General features: G+C 45.3%; 1 protein-coding gene and 1 non-coding gene across 2 annotated transcripts in view; both read right to left on the bottom strand.

Annotated features, from left to right (window-relative positions):
• The window catches only part of LOC124616326 (urocanate hydratase-like), a 424,523-nt gene that overhangs the window by 256,923 nt on the left and 147,837 nt on the right, over positions 1-19,763 (bottom strand). The window contains exons 8-9 of the mRNA XM_047144631.1: positions 10,198-10,371; positions 1,721-1,938 (exon numbers count right to left, since the gene is read on the bottom strand). Of these exons, the coding sequence (XP_047000587.1) occupies positions 1,721-1,938; positions 10,198-10,371 (392 nt within the window). The remainder of the gene's footprint in view (positions 1-1,720; positions 1,939-10,197; positions 10,372-19,763) is intronic.
• Trnat-ugu lies at positions 12,894-12,968 on the bottom strand. The gene has a single exon. It is a non-coding gene; the product is annotated as a tRNA-Thr (tRNA).

The raw sequence follows: 19,763 nt of genomic DNA, 5'->3' as shown, positions 1-19,763 counted from the left end.
CCAGCGAGTGTGAGATGCCCCTTTCTATCTGGAATCTAATGGCATCGCCGAGCTTTTCGCCCAGACTTTGAACATGAAATGGACAAATTACAGAAGGATCATACTAGAAAGATTACTTTGAAGCTTTTTCTCGCCTCTGAGGACGGAAAAAAGCCCGGTGGAAAAACTTCAGGATCGTCCTCAGGAGACCCGGCTTTCCACCGTCCAACTAGTCGTCCATGACGATCCACCGGAGCTGCACATCTAGACCGCTTCCGGCTCCACGACGAAGAGTTCACTGCTGTGTTTCTCTGGGGCAAACAACAGTCAGTATCGGCTTCGAACATCAGACATTTGGGCCTCTCGATGCTGAAAGTCTAGACGCGCAATCAGGCACGGGCTGGAGGCACACAACAACTGTTCCCTCGACGAGGTTCCGAGTAATGTGACGTTGGTAATGCGAGATTTTCTTTTTCCAAGACGCCCCATCCGGATCAGGAAACAGGCCAGCTGCAGATTCTGCAGACTGTGCCCCTCTGGTCTCGAGACCACAGTTCCAGCGAAGGGACAGAGCTGTCAAGGACGCCCACATCCCCATGGACAACATCTACTTCGGTCCTGGGACACCTCAACCATTGGATCGACCCGACACGATAGGTTGCTGCACCAACATACATTAACTGCCAAAATAATAGCACTGGCCGTCGTACACCACCAGTAAATAATATCACCAGCTGGAGTCCACCGCTGGTAAATAACAATATGTTACATGTTTACTGGTGAGCCTGCAGAATGCTCCATGTGAAACTCGCTTGGCAGCATAGCCAACCGCGGTGTCTGCATGATCAACGATGGGGCTGCAGTCACGAACTATTTTCTGTACTTCGCTCACATGGCCGCAAGAGCACAGATCGAGTACCCTTCCGTTCAGCGTGTATTTAAGATGTCGTCCATCAATTAGAGGACAGTTATGGGTGCAGTGCAGTCTTGGGTACTCAACTGCAGTGAGCAGCCAAGATGTCTACAAGCGCGAAGCCATCGCTCTCACCAGTGACCGCTGTCTCGTTGGACTCTGCCGCTAATATACAGTAAACTACGAATTGAAATGAGGGAGGAACTTCTTAGTTGGGCTTAGTCTCAGTGGTTAACTATATTGCTGCTGTAGTTGAACAGTGACTGATTAACTATTATTCAGACTTGGCAGTTCATGAGAACTCCCTATTTCATCTTAAAACTCAGAGTGGGAAGATTAATTTCTTGAATGAATCAATTTTAAGTTGTGTGGACTTTGCATCCGAACTAACTGCTGTATTGTGATTAACTGAATGCACAGTGACTTTTTACAAAAGTGTTCATTTTGTACTCGCCACCTGGAAATATTAGTTAGCATGTTTTGTTCCGCTTCTGGTCACAACACAAGACAAGTGTCTAAATCACGTCCACTCGATGTGCTACCAAGAAAGAGAATGTTTTGTGCTCAAACTGCATGAGCCATCCCAACGGAAGAATACTTACCCAGTGCTCTGACTGGCTGGCACCAGTGAGAGTTTCGGAGTGTCCCAAAGAGATACCTGTCTGAAACTTCCTGGCAAATTTAAACTGTGTTCAGGACCAATTAGATGTATGTTGCAGGCCGCCTTCATGGTAGAGTTAGTGTTAATGACTAGCAGTAATTGGCTCATTTTAGAGAGCACGTTTCTCATACTGTTGTTGAAGAGCGCCCAGAGTACGAGGGACTCACCCCATGATGTCCTGCACGTAGGTGGGGTAGCGGAAGGCGAGTGGTCCGGCGCCAGCCTTCTCGACGTCGGCGCCCGCGCGGCGCGCCTCCAGCAGGAAGGCGTTGCCGTAGTCCCAGAAGCGCATCCCGGCCGCCGCCAGCTCGTTCACCGCCTCCACGTGTCGCACCAGGCTCGCCTGCACCATCGACGAGAAACGCTCCGGCTCTTCAGACAGCACCTGCCACAGCACACGCTGCCTGGAGTCTTTCTTCGTCGCAAATAACAGATCAGATTCAAGAAATTGTAAGCAATATGTTGTGTGGTATAATAATGTCGTGTGGCTAGGGCCTCCCGTCGGGTAGACCGTTAGCCGGGTGCAAGTCTTTCGATTTGATGCCACTTCGGCGACTTGCGCGTCGATGGGGATGATATGATGATGATTAGGACAACACAACAACCAGTCCCTGAGCGGAGAAAATCTCCGACCCAGCCGGGAATCGAACCCGGACCCTTAGGAGTGACAGTCTGTCGCACAGACCACTTTTTTTAAAATTTATTTTTTAATAATCTTTATTGAACAAACTAAAAGCACATATATATTCACTATGCAAGATTTCTTCAAGGTACCATTTAAACATATACAAACGACTGTTAGTTAAACCAAAAGATATTAAGAAACATTAAATACAACAAAATATAACATATTCTGTTTTCTTCCTTTTTTTATTTGTTTTTGTGGTCGAAGCATGAGAACGTGGATAAGGGTGTTGCATCATGTGACAGGTAGGCACGGCACACCCTAACTTTGAGGGGGGTCAAGGAAGACACTGCGGAGATAACCGGCAAAAGTTTGCCGGTAAGATGGTTTTCGGGTGAGGGTGCTATGCGCGATCACAACTTTGTACCAGAAGTCAAGGACTGTATGCGGACCACTCTGAAACAGGTATTCTAAAGCCTGTCCTCGAAACCAGATTAGGGTATGGTGCTTAGCAAGAGGGTAGTGAAATGTCTGGGGCAACAACAGGAAATCCGGGGCTACCGTCGTTGGCGGGGCACGGAGGTAAAAGCCCACGATGCGTTGGATGAGGAGCCATACGTTTTGTTTCAGGGGGCACGTAAGACGGTGCTCGTCGGTGTCTTCGAGCTGACAGTCAGGGCAGAGTGGGGAGGTGGCCAGTCCTATGCGATAAAGTCGACTATTAGTCGGGAATTTTCCATAGACTAAAACATACCAGAGTGCAGACACAGACGACGGTAAAAAGGGTGCATGCACACACCCCCAAACCGTTCGCCAGTTAATGTCAGGATGCTGTGCACCATGAGGTCGCAAGGGTTGTACAGGATAAACAAAAGATAATAATCTTTTGTACGGGGAGGACGGGTGACTGGAAGATCGGCCCGAACGTAGCTGAGTTCCATGAAACAATTGGCAACATGGTGCAATAATGGAGAAATAGGTGCCACATTGATCGGTGGATCGAGAGAAGCTGGTCGGAGGATATCTAAGAGACTGCAAGTTAAGGACGGGACCGGCCCCTGCCAACGCCGCAACATAGTATGGACAAAGAGTGCAGAAGACCGTGCACGCACGTTGACGAGTCAGAGGTCACCTTTTGCAGGAGGCAGTGTTAGGGTGTTGTAGCGGACTTTGAAAAGTGCCCCTGCTGACACGAAATATCCAAAGGCTGATTGGATGCGGCGGCCAAGAAGTAACGGCATTGGGAGGATCTGGGCGGCGTGTACCAGTTTAGGGGCGACATACATGTTGACATAGGACACACGTTGGAGTTGGTTTAAATTACGGTGCACTTGACCGCGGACATGGTGCCGAATCGACTGCAAAAGCCGCCGGTAAGCCAGGGCCACTGTGCGGTGTGTGGAGCTCGTAAATTCGATACCCAAGTAACGAAGGGTGGTACTGACTGGGAGTGGGTTCGGCACCATAGCCGGGAGGCCGCGCCCAATGTGCATCATAGTCGATTTACGGACATTAAGAATGCTACCAGAAAGGCGTCCATACTAGTGGATCCATTGGATGGCGTCATTGAGTTCCGTGGAGGAGCAGGTGCGACAGAGGAGGTCGTCCGCATAAGCCCTGCAGTGAAAGGTGTAGTCACGCAAAGTGAGACACTGCAGTCGTAAGACCAGTGATGAGGGGCTCAAGTGCAATGGCATATAGTAAAGTAGACATGGGGCATCCTTGACGCACAGAGCGGCGTATAGGAATCGGTCCTACAAGCCTCCCATTAACTTGTACCATCGAGACCGCGGGAAGTAGTAACCGGCGAATTGCATCGACAAAAAGTAATGGGAACCCCATACGTGTCGCCACCATGAGGAGGAATGGATGTCGAACGCTATCAAAGGCACTCGTGAAATCGACGGAGACCGGTGCTACACGAAGGCGACAAACCGACCCGACGCCAGTGCGATGAGGTCAAGGCATTCTCCTAGGGCTGTTTGTAAGGTGGCCCCACAACCACGTGCAGTCTGCTCCGGTGAAAGGACCGTAGGTAAGACGGTGCGTATGCGCGCTGCTAAGAGGCTTGCATAGATTTTATAGTCTGCATTCAGTAGTGTAAGGGGGCGATATGCAGGGACATGAGACCCTCCCTTCGGCTTAGGCACAGGTAGAAGAATGCCAGTGACGAATTCAGGTGGAATTGGGAAGGACGTAGTAAAGAGTTCCTGAATCATTTCCGTCCAGCGAGGAAGCATTAACGTGGTGAACGCCCTGTAAAACTCCACTGGGAGACCATCTGGTTCTGGTGATTTGTTCTTGGCCCCTTTGTTGACCGCATCTACCACCTCTTCTGCGGTGATTGCAGACATCATGGACGTTGACTCCGCTACGGTGAGGGTCCGATCAGGGGAAGGACGGAGATCATCAGGAATTGGCGTCGCCATCGGTTCATCATCATACAATTGGCGATAACGTTCAGCAAAGGCAGACACCGCTGCCGCCTGTGTTGTGTGGTGAACACCATCGGAGGTCGTGATGTTGGGGACGAAAAGTCGACGTCGACGACTTTGGTCGGATGCGGCGTGGATTGTGGATGGGGTTTCGTCGTGGAGGAGGTCTTGTCGTCGGGAACGCACCACGACACCATGCAGTCGTGCACGTTGGAGAGAGAGGAGACGAGCTTTAGTACGCTGTCGTTCCCGATGGGTGTCAGGTGATGGAGGGAGCGCATCGAGCTCACGGAGGACGGCGTAGTGAAGATTTGTGGTGTATCGATGCCACGCTGCTGCTTCCTTGCCACATTGCATGAAGACTTTTCTGATCGCAGGTTTGGCACATTTGAGCCACCAATGGAACGTGGATGTGTACTGCTCATGTAGTGGCAATACATTGTCGGCAGTGTGGATCATTAAGGAGGGAGGTATTAAGCTTCCAATAACCTCTGCTGCGGCACACTGACTGAGGTGGCAGAGCCAGGGAGCAAATGACGGCGCAGTGGTCCGAAAAAGCAAGGGGCCATCGTTCAGCTTGGGCGACTTCATTGCCAAGGTAGGCAGAGACATGAAACCGGTCAAGTCTGCTCGCAGAATGTGCTGTATAATGGGTAAAACCGGGGGTATTGCCATGAATTTTCTCCCAAACGTCCACTAGATGAAAATCCTCGATTAAGGTGAGCAGTGCCGGGCATGGCGAATAACCAGCCATATGGTCCTGCGGATGGAGGACGCAGTTGAAATCGCCTCCCATGATAAGGCGATCATAGCGTCCAGAAAACAGGGGCGCCACGTCATGTCCGAAGAAAGTGGACCGCTGCCGACCGTTCGTGGAGCCAGACGGAGTGTAGATATTGATGACGCGCGTGTCGTAGATGGTAACAGCCATGACCCTTCCACAGGGAAGGATTGTCGTGTCCTTGAGTGGGATTCCTTCGCGTATGTAGAAAGCCACTCCACGCCCTGATTAATCACATGTGGACGTGTATGAGTCGTAGCCGTAGACTGGTGGTAGTGTGGCAACGCGTACTTCCTGAAGAAGGGCGACGTCGACGTCAGAGGCCCGAAGCATGTCACATAGGAGTTGCAGCTTGGGTGCAGTACCGATCATGTTGATGTTCATTGTGGTGAACCGGTACGTTTGTTTCAGTGGTGGTGGACGCGCATCTACCATCACCAAGGGAAGTATGAAGAGGGCACCGTCAGGAAGTACCGTCCCATCAGCTGTAGTGCCTCACTTTTGATGTTAACGGGCAGCCTTGTCCGACGGGGGCAATTCATCCGGACGAGGGGGCGTATCTTCCTCAATGTCGTCGGCCCATGCTCCCGTGCCGTGGGTCTGTCCGATGTCCATGGGAATTGCGTCGTGGTGAGAGAGATCTGGAGTTGTCGGAGGGGAGACAGGCGTCTCAACCTGCGCACCGATCGTTACATTGTGCGTAGCGACCTCCATGGTGGTCCCGAGCTGCGAAATGTCTGGTTCATCGTGAAAGCTGTCCGCCGACCTCTGCGTGGAAATGTTGGCTGGTTGGGTGTCGTCTTCGTCGTCGCGGGTGGCGACGCTCTGAGAGCCCGTGGGTGAACGGCGACGGCGTTTGCGCCTACGTGGCGAGCGTTGTTTGCGCACGTGTTCCTAAGGTTGTCAGGTGGGACGTCCGCACTGTCCATAGGTGACTGGGACGGTGGGACGTGGCGATCGGAAGGAACGGGCGACGGACTGGACAAAACTGTAGACGTGGCAAGAGCCGCTGCGTAAGTGACCGGTAGAGTGCATTCAGACCGTAGGTGACCTTCTTTCCCGCAACCGGAACAGGTCCGGAGTTGGCCGTCGTACATTATAAAGGCACGGCAGCCTCCGATACGTAGATAGGAAGGCACGTGTTTCTGCAACTCGATGCGGACCTGTCTAACACCGTTTAAAACGGGATAGGTTTGAAATTGTACCCATCGTTCGGCAACATGTTCCAGAACGTTGAAATATGGACGAAGCGCCTCGATGACGACGTCTGCAGGTAGTTCGAACGGCAGTTCGAAGATCCTTATCGTGCGCGTGCCGAGACCTGCGTGGTCGACGGTAACAGGTCCGACGACGCCGTCGGAATGACAGAAGCGCAGTCCACGTTTTGCCTCTGGAAGCACCTTGTCGCACGCCGCATCGTTGATCATTTTGACGTGGACGGTACTGCTAACGTTGGACAAGTGGATACCAACTAGATCCGTTGGTGGTATTTTAACTTCATCGCGAATAAATCGTTCTACCTCCAGGGCTTTGGGTCGGGCGAAGTCGGAACAAAAGTTGAAACGTAATGTCTTCTTCCGATAGTTGTGCACCATGGTGGTCTAGGAGGGAAAAACGGCACTTACAGCGGCCGAAGTAAACACAAACACACGGTGCGCGCCTCGCCCGCAGCGCTCTGGCGCGTGACCGCCTCGCAGCACTGCCGGCGGCAGACTGTCCACTCAGCTACCGGGGGCGGACTTGTTATGTGGTAAGAAAGAACTATTTCCATGAGCACTTAAATAAAACCTTCAACTCCTAAGCTATTGGAGAAAACGACATTCCGTTTGCGGGGACGGTAATTGACTTATTGATTAATGACGAGCGTTATGGCTGGGTGTTGTGTGATGTCCTTAGGTTAGTTAGGTTTAAGTAGTTCTAAGTTCTAGGGGATTGATGACCATAGATGTTAAATCCCATAGTGCTCAGAGCCATTTGAGCCAATGACGAGCGTCAGCATGCTGGCCAGCCTGGGTGTGGATTTTAGGTGGTTTCCCACATCCGAGTATGTCAATACCGGGCTGGTACACAGGTTACCCTCCAGTTTTGCGATACTTAAATGGCTCAAATGGTTCAAATGGCTCTGAGAACTATGGGTCTTAACATCTGAGGTCATCAGTCCCCTGAAACTAAGAACTACTTAAAACTAACTAACCTAAGGACATGACACACATCCATGCCCGAGGCAGGATTCCAACCTGCGACCGTAGCGGTCCCACGGTTCCAGACTGAAGCGCCTAGAACCGCACGGGCACACCGGCCGGCGATACGTAAATATTTCGAAAACATACACTTTCAAGTGAGATAATACTAGGCAAATGGGGTACACAAATTTCACAGGAAGTATATTCAGCCACTCTATACCACTGACATTGCGAAATGCAGATTAACATGCAAACTGTATGAAAACAGTGGATAAGGCCAGGGAAAATAAGATGCACTTTTAATACTATCGAGTGAAGTTTAGTTCTGAATTCATAGCAAATAAGAAATTTTCAATATCCTACACTGGATAGAAGCAGTTACAGTATAAAACTTCCTGGCAGATTAAAACTGTGTGCCAGACCGAGACTTGAACTCGAGACCTTTCCCTTTCGCGGGCAAGTGCTCTACCAATTGAGCTACCCAAGCACGACTCACGCCCCTTCCTCACAGCTTTGATTCTGCCACTACCTCGTCTCCTACCTTCCAAACTTCTCAGAAGCTCTCCTGCAAACCTTGCAGAACTAGCACTGCTGGAAGAAAGGATAATGCGGAGACATGGCTTAGCCACAGCCTGGGGGATGTTTTTAGAATAAAATTTTCACTCTACAGCGCACACTCCGCTGTAGAGTGAAAATTTCATTCTAGAGTTACAGTATAAATCGTAATTGGTAATCTTGCTTTAATTGTTGTTGTCAAAGTTTCTTGTCTTTTTTTTTTAACTGGAACAGCGAAACACATTTATCATCCTGAATTTAATGTCTATACTAATTATTGCAGCAGTTGAAACTATAAATTACCTGCATGGAACCTTTACTGAAGACTTGAGAATTTGTGGTTAGTGAAGGAAGTGTGTTCATTAATTTTTGTGTGATGTCTAGATTGCTGCGACTACTAAATCACAATTATTTGTGTTCTCAGAGGGGCAGATCCTCAGAAATCAAATAAATATCTTTTGAGGAGTGCATGCTGGTAGTGATTGTTTAAAGAAAGTTCTGTCTACCAAGTTTTAATTCGCATAGAAGTACAGGTAGCACCTTTGATGGTCATTTTATTAAGAAGGTAGTTTGAGCCTACCCTGTTGGTCAAGAGGAAACCGTGCAGTTCTCTTCATCATCCTTGTCCGCCTTCTCTGTTTGTTTTGACAAACCGAGAACTACAACGTTCCCGTCGGTGTTTATCTGGCCACCAGCTGGAAATCAAATTTGGCAACTTTTTCACTCCGGCATCTTTAATGCAACCACCACAGAGAGACAATGGAGGCCAGTCAATTAAGGGGGGTAGGACGTCAAACGGGCCGCCTTGGAGCAGGAGAGGCATCTCAGGACATTTTAAATTCCAGTGTCTATACTTTTAGAAATAAATTCATAAAACTTTGTCAGCATCACCAGGAAGGATTCAGGATTCACACTCATTGCAGTAGAAGTTCGAAAACATAACAAAATAATTTTTTTACGTGTCAAATTTCATAATTGTTTTCACTTACTAATGGCTGCATTTGTTGCTGTAGGTACACTTTTCTTCATAAGTTAGAGAGGTTCTACGATGAATTTCGTACATCATACATACCATACTCACAGGTGTATGAAACCCTAGAATTTATTTAATTTATGAAAAAACGAATGAACTGTTATATTTTAAACTTCATGCTTAGGAAAAACACAAATTTTATAGTTAATTACCTCAATTTTTACCACAGTTTTTAATAGATTTCGAAACTTCTAGAGTTTCATACACCTTTAAGTATGGTTTGTATGCTGTGCACAATTCAACGAAGGATCTCTCTTACTTATTAAGAAAAGTGTACCTATAGCAACAAATACTGCCATTAGTAAGTGAAAAAATGATGAAATTTCACATGTAAAAAAAATTATTTCGTTATGTTTTCGAACTTCCACTGCTACGAGTGTGAATTCTGAATCCTTACAGGTCATACTAACAGAGTTTTATGAATTTTTTGTGAAAGTATAGACAGTGGAAATTAAAATGTCCTGTGGTGCCTCTCCTGCTCCAAGTCGGTCCGTCTGACGTCCTACCCCCCTTAAGCGCATCAGATCAAAGTGTGAGAAAAGCTGTACTCATACTGAAGGCACAAATAGTCGCGTCGTCAGTTATTCTACAGTCCAGGAGATCGCTGCGTTATTTGTGAACAATGGACGAATCAGTTATCAAGACCCAAAGGAATTAGTGACATAGCTGCCCGTGAGCATTTATTTAAATCAGTGGGGAAATTTGAAAATTTGTGCCGGAGCAGGATTCGAACAAGGGTCGTCTGCTTACGAGAACGATGCTCTGACCACTGAGCCATCTAGACACTGTGGTCAGGGCAATTGCAAGGATTACATTAGCGTTCTCCATTTACCTACACACTACTAATATAGTGCCCCTTGCCCATTTTCCTCATTTCTCGCGGCATTTTGCCGATCACGCCAGACTTCGAGCTTGGTGTGTATCTACACTGGAGTGATCGATTGATCGTCCTCACCTGAATTACGGGCCGAAAGGACAGACACGACATATAGATTGAGTAAGTGGACCTCCCGCGGTCTGCGCCGCACGCACCTTCTGCGCCTCATGGAAGTCCAGCTGCACAGGGTAGTAGCCGCCCTGGAAGGGATTGTGGCAAGACGTCTGGTCCGAGCCCAGATCCACCAGCAGGTCGCCCTTCTCGCGAAGTTCCCTCACCAGTCGCTCCCACAGGTTCACAATGTTGCCGTGGTAGCCAATGCTGGTCGCCTGAAACACAACACACAACGAACGTTTGTTATCACGCTCGCTGAGCCGTCTGTCAACACTCATTTTAAAAGACAATTCTGATTTCATTTATTGCTTATTTTTAAATGCGAACGTTTTATGTTATCAGAATGAAATGTTTGGAAGATAGGAGATGAGGTACTGTCGGAAGCAAAGCTGTGAAGACAGGTCGTCAGATATGCGTGGGTGTCTCAGTCGAGAGTGGGCTACTGATGTCCCTCTGGCACCAAATTTCACCGCAATCCTGCCTGACGCCGCCGTGGACGTGCTACGCGATTGGAAGGTGGTCACAGCCGCTCTTACCCACATTTCGTCCCTTCCTTTGACGGGTGTACGTCGGAGGCCAGAAGTGCGACGCCCAGCGTTGAAATCACGCAACATTCTTATGAGTGGCCGAGGAAAACATTTCACACTCACCACCTCTCAGAATAGACACTAAAAGGCCTCAACGGGTTGCATAAAGGGCGTCAGTGAAACCAATTTCTTTTCTTGGTACTTTTCGCAGTCGAAACCGACAGTTAACAGTGCGATGAGTAGCAAGAGACGTTCTTGACAGTCTTTTATACTGCTGACATCTACCTGACGCTTCAACCCTTGTCTAAGGAGATCGTGGGCTAGCAACTCCACTGAATGTGATGTCACCCCTTTGGTATGCAGTACGACCGCATGTTTTGCTTTTGCGTATAGGTTGGAACCTCTAGGAACCGTTCAAAACCATTCGACTGAATTTGAACATGATCCTAAGCAGCACAGGGCTCTTACGCTCTTTCAGTTCTCTTGTTTCACGCCCTTCTTTGACGTGATCCGAAGGGATGTGAAATTGGTACATGCATGAGCAAAACGGCAAAGGGTCCTTCTGAGAGCCCCCAGTTCGGCAATAACCTTGGTGGCATGCACCTCTATTTACTGAAAATTTAGAAATGTTCCTTTACAGAGAAAACTTTCTAAATAGTGCTGGGCACCTGCAGGACAAGATGAGGTATCAAGTGGTTGCCTGTCACAGCTTCGGAAGTTTTCTCTGTAAAGGCACATTGCAAAAATTTTCAATAAATGGAGGCAGGTGACACCGCGATTATTGCCGAACTGGGGTCTGTCAAATTTAGTCTTATGGTTTTGAATGATCCCCAGTGGTTCTCACCTGTGCACAAGAGCAAAAATTGCGATCCCACTACGCTCCAAAGGAATGGGATCACGTTCAATGGGGCTGCTAGCTCACAATGGTATTAGAGAAATGGTTGAAGCGTCAGGAAGATATCATCAGTATCAAAGATTGTCAAGAAAATCCCTCTGCTGCTTATCGCACTGCGAACTGTCGCTTACAACCGCGAAAAGTCCCAATGAATGGGTGAAATGTGGGCTGTGACGGTATTTTCATCGTGTGGTGTGTCCACGGTGGTGTCAAGCAGAATTGTAGTGAAATCTGGTGCCAGTCAGACTTCATTAACCAACATTACACGCCTGAAACACAACACAGAACAAACTTTTGTTATCACGGTCACCGAACTGTCTGTCAACACTCATTTTAAAAGACAATTCTGATTTCATTTATTGCTTATCTTCAAATGTGAACGTTTTATGTTATCAGAATGAAAGGTTTGGAAGACAGGAGATGATACAGTCGAGGCAAAGATGTGAACACAGCTCCTCAGTCATGCTTGGGTGTCTCAGTCGAGATGCCGGCACTGTAGCTCACCGTGTTCGGTCAGAGGGCTGGGTGTCCTCTGTAATAACAAGACAAGAACAATGACAAACAAGAGCGGAGAAAGAGGGGTAAAGCGCACACATGGAATCTGAGATGCGCAGGTTCGGATCTCGATTGGACTGTGAATTTTTTTTTTAAATGTTCGGTGTCAGTGAAAGTGAACAAGAATTATACGGCCTGTTGAATGGAACAAACTGTCTTATGAGTTATGGATTGAGAGTAAATCCAAGAGAGACGAAAGTAATGAGAAGTTGCAGCAATGAGAACTTCGAGAAACTTAACATCAGAATTAGTTTCAATACCTTCAGCTGCTGACAGGAGTTGATATATATTAACGGGGACAGGTGAAAAGGTGTGCCCTGACCGGGACTCGAACGCGGGATCTCCTGCTTACATGGCAGACGCTCTTTCCATCTGAGTCACCGAGGGCACAGAGGACAGTGCGACTGCAGGGACTATCTCGCGCACGCCCCCCGCGAGACCCACATTCTCACCTTGTATGTCCACACACTACATTCGTAGTGTCCCACCCCAACACACTCATTACTCGTGGAAGACATTGTTACGAAGTACTGTAAGAGTTCGAGGTATATGTGTGCATCCGCACAGAAGAAGAAGGTCATGACCAGTATTGTCATAACTATATACCTATATGGATATGGTGTCTGTTCTTTGGGACATGTCCGAAAGAACAGACGCAATTGATGACCTGCAGCCGTCTAGAACGAAGTTAGAATTAATTTTAATACCTTCAGCTGCTGACGGGGCTTGATATATATCAACGGGGACAGGTGAAAATGTGTGCCCCGACCGGGACTCGAACCCGGGATCTCCTGCTTACATGGCAGACGCTCTATCCAAATGAGCCACCGAGGGCACAGAGGATAGTGCGATATTGGTCATGACCTTCTTCTTCTGTGCGGATGCACACATATACCTCGAACTCTTACAGTACTTCGTAACAATGTCTTCCACGAGTAATGAGTGTGTTGGGGTGGGACACTACGAATGTAGTGTGTGGACATACAAGGCGAGAATGTGGGTCTCGTGGGAGGCGTGCGCGAGATAGTCCCTGCAGTCGCGCTATCCTCTGTGCTCTGGGTGGCTCAGATGGATAGAACGTCTGCCATTTAAGCAGCACATCACGGGTTCGAGTCCCAGTCGGGACATACATTTTCACCCGTCCCCGTTGATATATATCAACTCCCGTCAGCAGCTGAAGATATTAAAAGTAATTCTAATTTCGTTCTAGATGGCTGCAGATCGTCAATGGTGTCTGTTCTTTCGGACATGTCCGAAAGCATCCATATAACGCAGATCTGGTGATCACAAAGTAGGTGACGTTTAGGAATTCTGCTACCTAGGCGGCAAAATAACCCATGATGAACGGAGCGAGGAGGGCACGTCGCCGGCCGCGGTGGTCTAGCGGTTCTAGGCGCTCAGTCCGGAACCGCGCGACTGCTATGGTCGCAGGTTCGAGTCCTGCCTCGGGCAGGGATGTGTGTGATGTCCTTAGGTTAGTTAGGTTTCAGTAGTTCTAAGTTCTAGGGGACTGATGACCACAGATGTTAAGTCCCATAGTGCTCAGAGTCATTTGAACCATTTTTGAGGAGGGCACAAAAGCAGAGTAGCACAGGCAAAAAGGGAATTCCAGGCCAAGAGAAGTCTACTAATACCAAAGGTAGGCCTTTGACTGAGGAAGAAATTTCAGAGAAAGTGCGTTTAAACCACAGTCATGTATGGTAGTGAAACATGGAGTGTGGGAAAACAGGAAAAGAAGAGAATCGAAGCATTTGAGATGTAGTGCTGCGGAAGAACGTTGAAAATTAGCTGGATTGATAAGGTAAGGAATGAGGAGATTCTCCGCAGAATCGGCGAGGAAAAACACTGACAAGAAGAAGGGAGAGGATGGTAGGATAACTGTTAAGATATCAGGGAATAATTTCCATGTATAGGAAGACAGAGATTGGAACACATCCAGCAAATAATTGAGGAAGAAGGTTGCAAGTGCTACTCTGAGATGACGAGGTTGGTATAGAAGAGGAGTTCCTGGGCTACATCAAACCAGTCAGAAAACTGGCAAAAAAAAAAAAAAAAAAAAAAAAAAGTTGTCCACGAAAAGCAAATTCCCGGATTGGATTCGTGACTCGGTCTGGTACACAGTTTTAATCTGCCAAGAAGTTTCATTTTTTGTTAGTATAAACTCTAACGAGTAACAATTTATATTTACTTCTACTGCACATTTAGGCGTTTAAACCTCCATCAAGTGGATTTATGTCAGCTGATAGAACACATGTTTGTTGTGTGTACGACTGTTAGATAACCTGTAACACTGTCCAGTAACAAAAAACAAAAAAATTAAACGTTATTTCAGTACAAGGCTCGACGTTTTATGGAGGTCTTTGATTTGACTGCGAAGGTGAATAGAAATATAGCTACTGTGGTCACGGGCTCCTTTTCTTGTCATGGAATCGTAGGCTTTAGGGAGTACGTTCACGAAAAGCATGCAATACTTAAAAGATGCAGCAGTTCCGCAATTGTGAAGATATAATAACGAAATTTGGTACCATGATTTACATGAAATTAACACATTTATTCTGAAGTTACTTTGATTGTCTATACTTACGTTTTTTATGGAATGTAGAAATTTTACTTTCAAAAAATAATATATGTACTTTTTCTCGAAAACTATTCAAGAGATTTCGACAAAATTTTCTCTGTTTAATCTCTCTGCATATAATAAACTTCTCTCGTGTGGTTTATTGTATATAGCAAATAGGATAATTTTAATAATTTTGTAAATGTGATTATGTAAGTATGATATAAAAATCATGCAAAATTACTAGCACTTTACCCCATATCTGACCTTAAATTCAGAATTCGAAAATTTACTCTTGGGACAACATTAATTGAGTTTGTGGAAATAAGTGTACAAAATTTCATAATTCTAGCTTTCATAGGTTCTGAGGAAAGGGTACATAAACTTAAAAAAACATAATTTTCAGGAAATGCAATTTAAGGTTCAACCTAAAGTTTTTTATGTCATTTCTTCAGTAGGCCCCAGATTTGTACTCAGGGTCCTCTTTCGATTCAAAGCTTCTATTCTGATTTCTTGTTTTCTGCCTCGTTTCCTTTAGTAGATCTTCAATTGAATTCACAGCTCCAGAGAAGCGTTGTAAGTCTGTTTTTCTCAAGATGTCTTGAATGAAATTTCCTATGTTGAGGCCCTTTCTCTCTAATGCCTTTATGTTTCCCGCGTTCTCTTCAGCGAATACAAGAACTCTACCATAAGTTCAACTCTGATAATTGTAGCAGATGAAAATGTGATTTTAGGGCGCCGTTTCTATGTGAGTGAATTTAGAGACTCATTTGGATTCTGGGTTTTTCCTTCAACACACTTTAGAAGCACAGATTCAGCTTGGTGGGCTTCATAGCATCGAGGATGCATTTTAGAAGCCTCTCCTTGTGCGTGTAGTCGTTGCTATCCCTCTGAGTATGCAAATATTTACACTAGCTAATGTTGGACAGATAATGAGTAGGATGTTAATTTGTTGATATCATGTGGAAAGATGCAGCCCATACTCACTTTTCGTGTTTTTTACACTGGATAGTTTGTCTCCGACATCCTTACCATAATAAATTTGAAGAGTTTCTATCATCTTTATTGCTTCTTCATAATCAATGCACCTGATTTTTTATTGTTTCTAAGTTGTGGAACAGAATGGCAGACGATCTATAAAACCAAAATGTATGTATCAGCTTCTAGATGTACCCCGTGCAAGTTTGCTTGAAAGTAATCCACGGAATCATTGTTCACAGAGCTAGTATTGACGTGTTGTTTCAAAAAGTGGGCAGGCAAGAAGGTCACGTCACTAATTATTTATTTTTTAGGCACATCAGATGCTATATCGTCGATGAAACTCTGAGGAAATATTGTTCATGAGTTCTACTAACAAATAAAAAATGAACTGCAAATAGACATTTTCGGTCAACTTTGTATACATTCCTCCTTAACAAACCACAGCTGTCATAATCAAAACTGCTCACTCTTTCTCTCTCTCTCTCTTTCTCTCTCTCTCTCTCTCTCTCACACACACACACACACACACACACACACACACACACACAATATCAGTGTAATATTATAATAATAACTAAAGAATTACATAAAAGTGCCACTGTCTGCAACATTATTATTTACGTTTTTTGCATTTATTAGCTTCTAACACGCAGTGTTTGGTTACTTCAGGTGCATGCAAAGTGTACCTGATCTCTATCTGATCTAACTGCTGCTAGGAATGAAGCCTGTGACTACGGGAGGTATTTACATGCAATCAGAGAGAGCTATAAAACTTTGAGCATTTTGTGTCTTGCTATCAGATGATGGCATAAGTCACCCAAACGTCATACACACAACACATATATGTCTAATTAACTGCCATAAATCTATCTTATGATCGAGGTTTAATCTTACGAGAAGCGTAGGGGCTATAAAAGTAAATAATAAATGGTTACATTTAACTTGTAGTTTCAGGTGGTACTGCATAATTTTTGACTCTCACCCTTAACATAATCAGAATAGAAGATATAAAAACGATTGACGATAAAATAAACCAAAAATTGAAATTGCATTTAGAAATAACTTACAGCCCAAGAAAGAACATTATTATTTAAGAAAAATGGAAAAATCTAACGGTCGATCAAAAAGTTTCCGTCTAAGAGCTTGCTATGTAACGTACAAACGTACAGCGACTCCGATGCGGGTATACAAGCACCGACATGTAGGAAGATTAGTGTGACATTCATGCCTTTCTGACGTGCATGCGGTAAATGTGGAAACGTAATTTTTTTTTTGAGTCATCAGTCTTCTGACTGGTTTGACGCGTCCCGCCGCGAATTCCTCTCCCGTGCCAATCTACTCATCTCAGAGTAGCACTTGCAACCCACGTCCTCAATTATTTGGTGGATGTATTCCAATCTCTGTCTTTCCCTACTTGGAAATTAGGTCCTCAGTTATTTGCTGGATGTATTCCAATCTCTGTCTTCCTCAACATGGAAATTATTTCCTGATGTTTCAACAACTATCATACCACCCTCTCCCTTCCTCTTGTCACTGTTTTCTTTATATTCCTTTCCTCCCCGGTTCTGCGGGGTATCTCCCCATTCTTTACCTTGTAAGTCCATATGATTTTCAACATTCTTTTGTAGCAGCACGTCTCAGATTCTTCGATTCTCTTCTGTTCCGGTTTTCCCAAAATCCATACCTCATTACCATACGATGCTGTGCTCCAAACGTACGTTCTCAGAAATTTGTTCCTCAATTTAAGGCCTATATTTGATATGAGTAGGCTTGATATTAGTTGGCTAGGAATGCCCTTTTCATCTGTGTCTGTTTTTTATGTCCTCCTTGCACCGTCAACCATGGGTTATTTTGCTGCGTCGGTAGTAGAATTTTTTAATTTCATCTACTTCGTGATCACCAATCGTTCTTCCTGTTCTCATTTCTTCTGTTTCTCATTACTTTCGTCCTTCTTCGATTTACTCTCAATACGCATTCTGTTCTCATTAGACTATACATTTCATTCATCAGATCACGTAATTCTTTTTCGCTTTCACTCAGCAGAGTGATGTCAACAGCGAATCTTATCATCGATATCCTTTCACCTTGAATTTTAACTCCACTCCTGAACATTTCTTTTTTTCCCGTCATTGCATCTTCGAAGTACAGGTTGAAAATTAGTGGCTAAAGACTACATCCCTGTCTTACACCCTTCGTTCTTGGTCATCCACTCTTATTGTTCCCTCTTGGCTCTTGTACATATTGTGCATTACACGTCTTTCCCTACAGCGTACCCCTTTTTCTCTCAGAATTTTGAACATCTTGCACCATTTGACATTGTCGAACGTATTTTGCAGGTCGACGTATCCTCTGAACATGTCTTGATTTTTCCTTAGTCTTTCTTCTATTATCAACCGCAACATCGGACCTGTCTCTCTGGTGCCTTTATCTTTCCTAAAGCCAAACTGATCGTCTTCTGATATATCCTCAATTTTACTTTCTATTCTTCTTTGTGTCATTCTTGTCAGCAACTTGGATGCATGAGTCTTGCCCTGATTGTGCTTATAATCTTCGCACTTGTCCGCTTTCCCAGTCTTAGGGGTTGTGTGGATAATACTTCTCCAAATCTGATGGTATATCTCCAGACTCATACACTCTATACATCAACATCAACAGTGTTTTTTGCCCCTTCCCCCAATGATTTTAGAAATTCGTATGTAATATTATCTATCCCTTATGCCTTATTCGACCTTAAGTCTTCCAAACTTCTTTTAAATTCTGTTTCTTTTACTGGATGCCCCTCACCTTAGCTTCCCTGCACTTCCTATTTATTTCATTCCTAGGGGACTTATATTTATGTATTCCTGGACTTCCCTGAACATTTCTATATTTCCTTCTTTCATCGATCAGTTGAGGTATGCCTTCTGTTACCCATGGTTTCTTGCAGTTATCTTCTTTGTACCTATGTTTTCCTTTCCAACGTCTATGATTGCCGTTTTGAGAGGTGTCCATTCCTCTTCAACTGAACTGCCCACTGAACTAAACCGTATCACACTATCTATATTCTCAGACAACTTCAACCGTTTCTCTTCATTCCTTAGTATTTCTGTATCCCATTACTGTGCATATTAATGCTTTCTGACCGGTCTTCATCACTACTGACTGCCCTTCATCACTACTAAATTATAATCCGAGTTTATATCCCTGTTCGGACGGAGTGTACTTTAGTTTAGTTTAGGGAATCCAGTATTAGAATTAGAATTTAAGAGGGCTTTGAGGGCTTAAGATCAAATAAGGCAGAAGGGATAGACAAAATTCCATCATAATTTCTAAAATCATTGTTGGAAGTGACAACAAGAAGATTATTCACTTTGGTGTGTAGTATGTGTGAAACTGGCGACATACTATCTGACTTAAGGAAAAATATCATTTACACAATTCTAAAGAGTGCAAGAGCTGACAAGTGTGAGAATTATCGCACAATCAGCTTAACTGCTCATGTATCGAAGTTGCTGACAAGAATAATAATCAGAAGAATGGAAAAGAAAATTGTGTTAAATGACGTTCATTTTACTTTTATGAAAGGTAAAGGCACCAGAGAGGGAATTGTGGTGTTGTGTATGATAATGGAAGTAAGACTAAAGAAAAATCAAGACTTTTTATAGGATGTGTCGATCTGAAAAAAGCATTCCCCAATGTCAGATGGTGCAAGATATTCGAAATAATGAGAAAAATGGGGGGAAGCTACTTGGAGAGACGGGTAATATACGATACGTAGAAGAGCCAAGAGGGAATAATGAGAGTGGATGACCAAGAAGGAATGCTCAATTTAAAAAGGGTGTAAGATAGGGATGTCGTTCCCCCCCCCCCCCCCCCCCCCCCCCGCCCCCCACACACACACACTCTTCAATCTGTACATCGAAGAAGCAATGATACATATAAAAGAAAGGTTCAGGAATGGGATTAAAAGGATATCAATGATGTGATTCGCTGTCCGTCCCCGGTAGCTGAGTGGTCAGCGCGACAAAATGTCAGTCCTAAGGCCCCGGGTTCGATTCCAGGCTGGGTCGGAGATTTTCTCCGCTCAGGGACTGGGTGTTGTGTTGTCCTAAT

Source organism: Schistocerca americana, chromosome 5 (genome assembly GCF_021461395.2).
Source record: "Schistocerca americana isolate TAMUIC-IGC-003095 chromosome 5, iqSchAmer2.1, whole genome shotgun sequence".
NCBI classification, from domain to species: Eukaryota; Metazoa; Arthropoda; class Insecta; order Orthoptera; family Acrididae; genus Schistocerca; species Schistocerca americana.
Note: the sequence above shows the minus strand (reverse complement) of the source record. Positions and strands in the feature narration are given on the sequence as shown.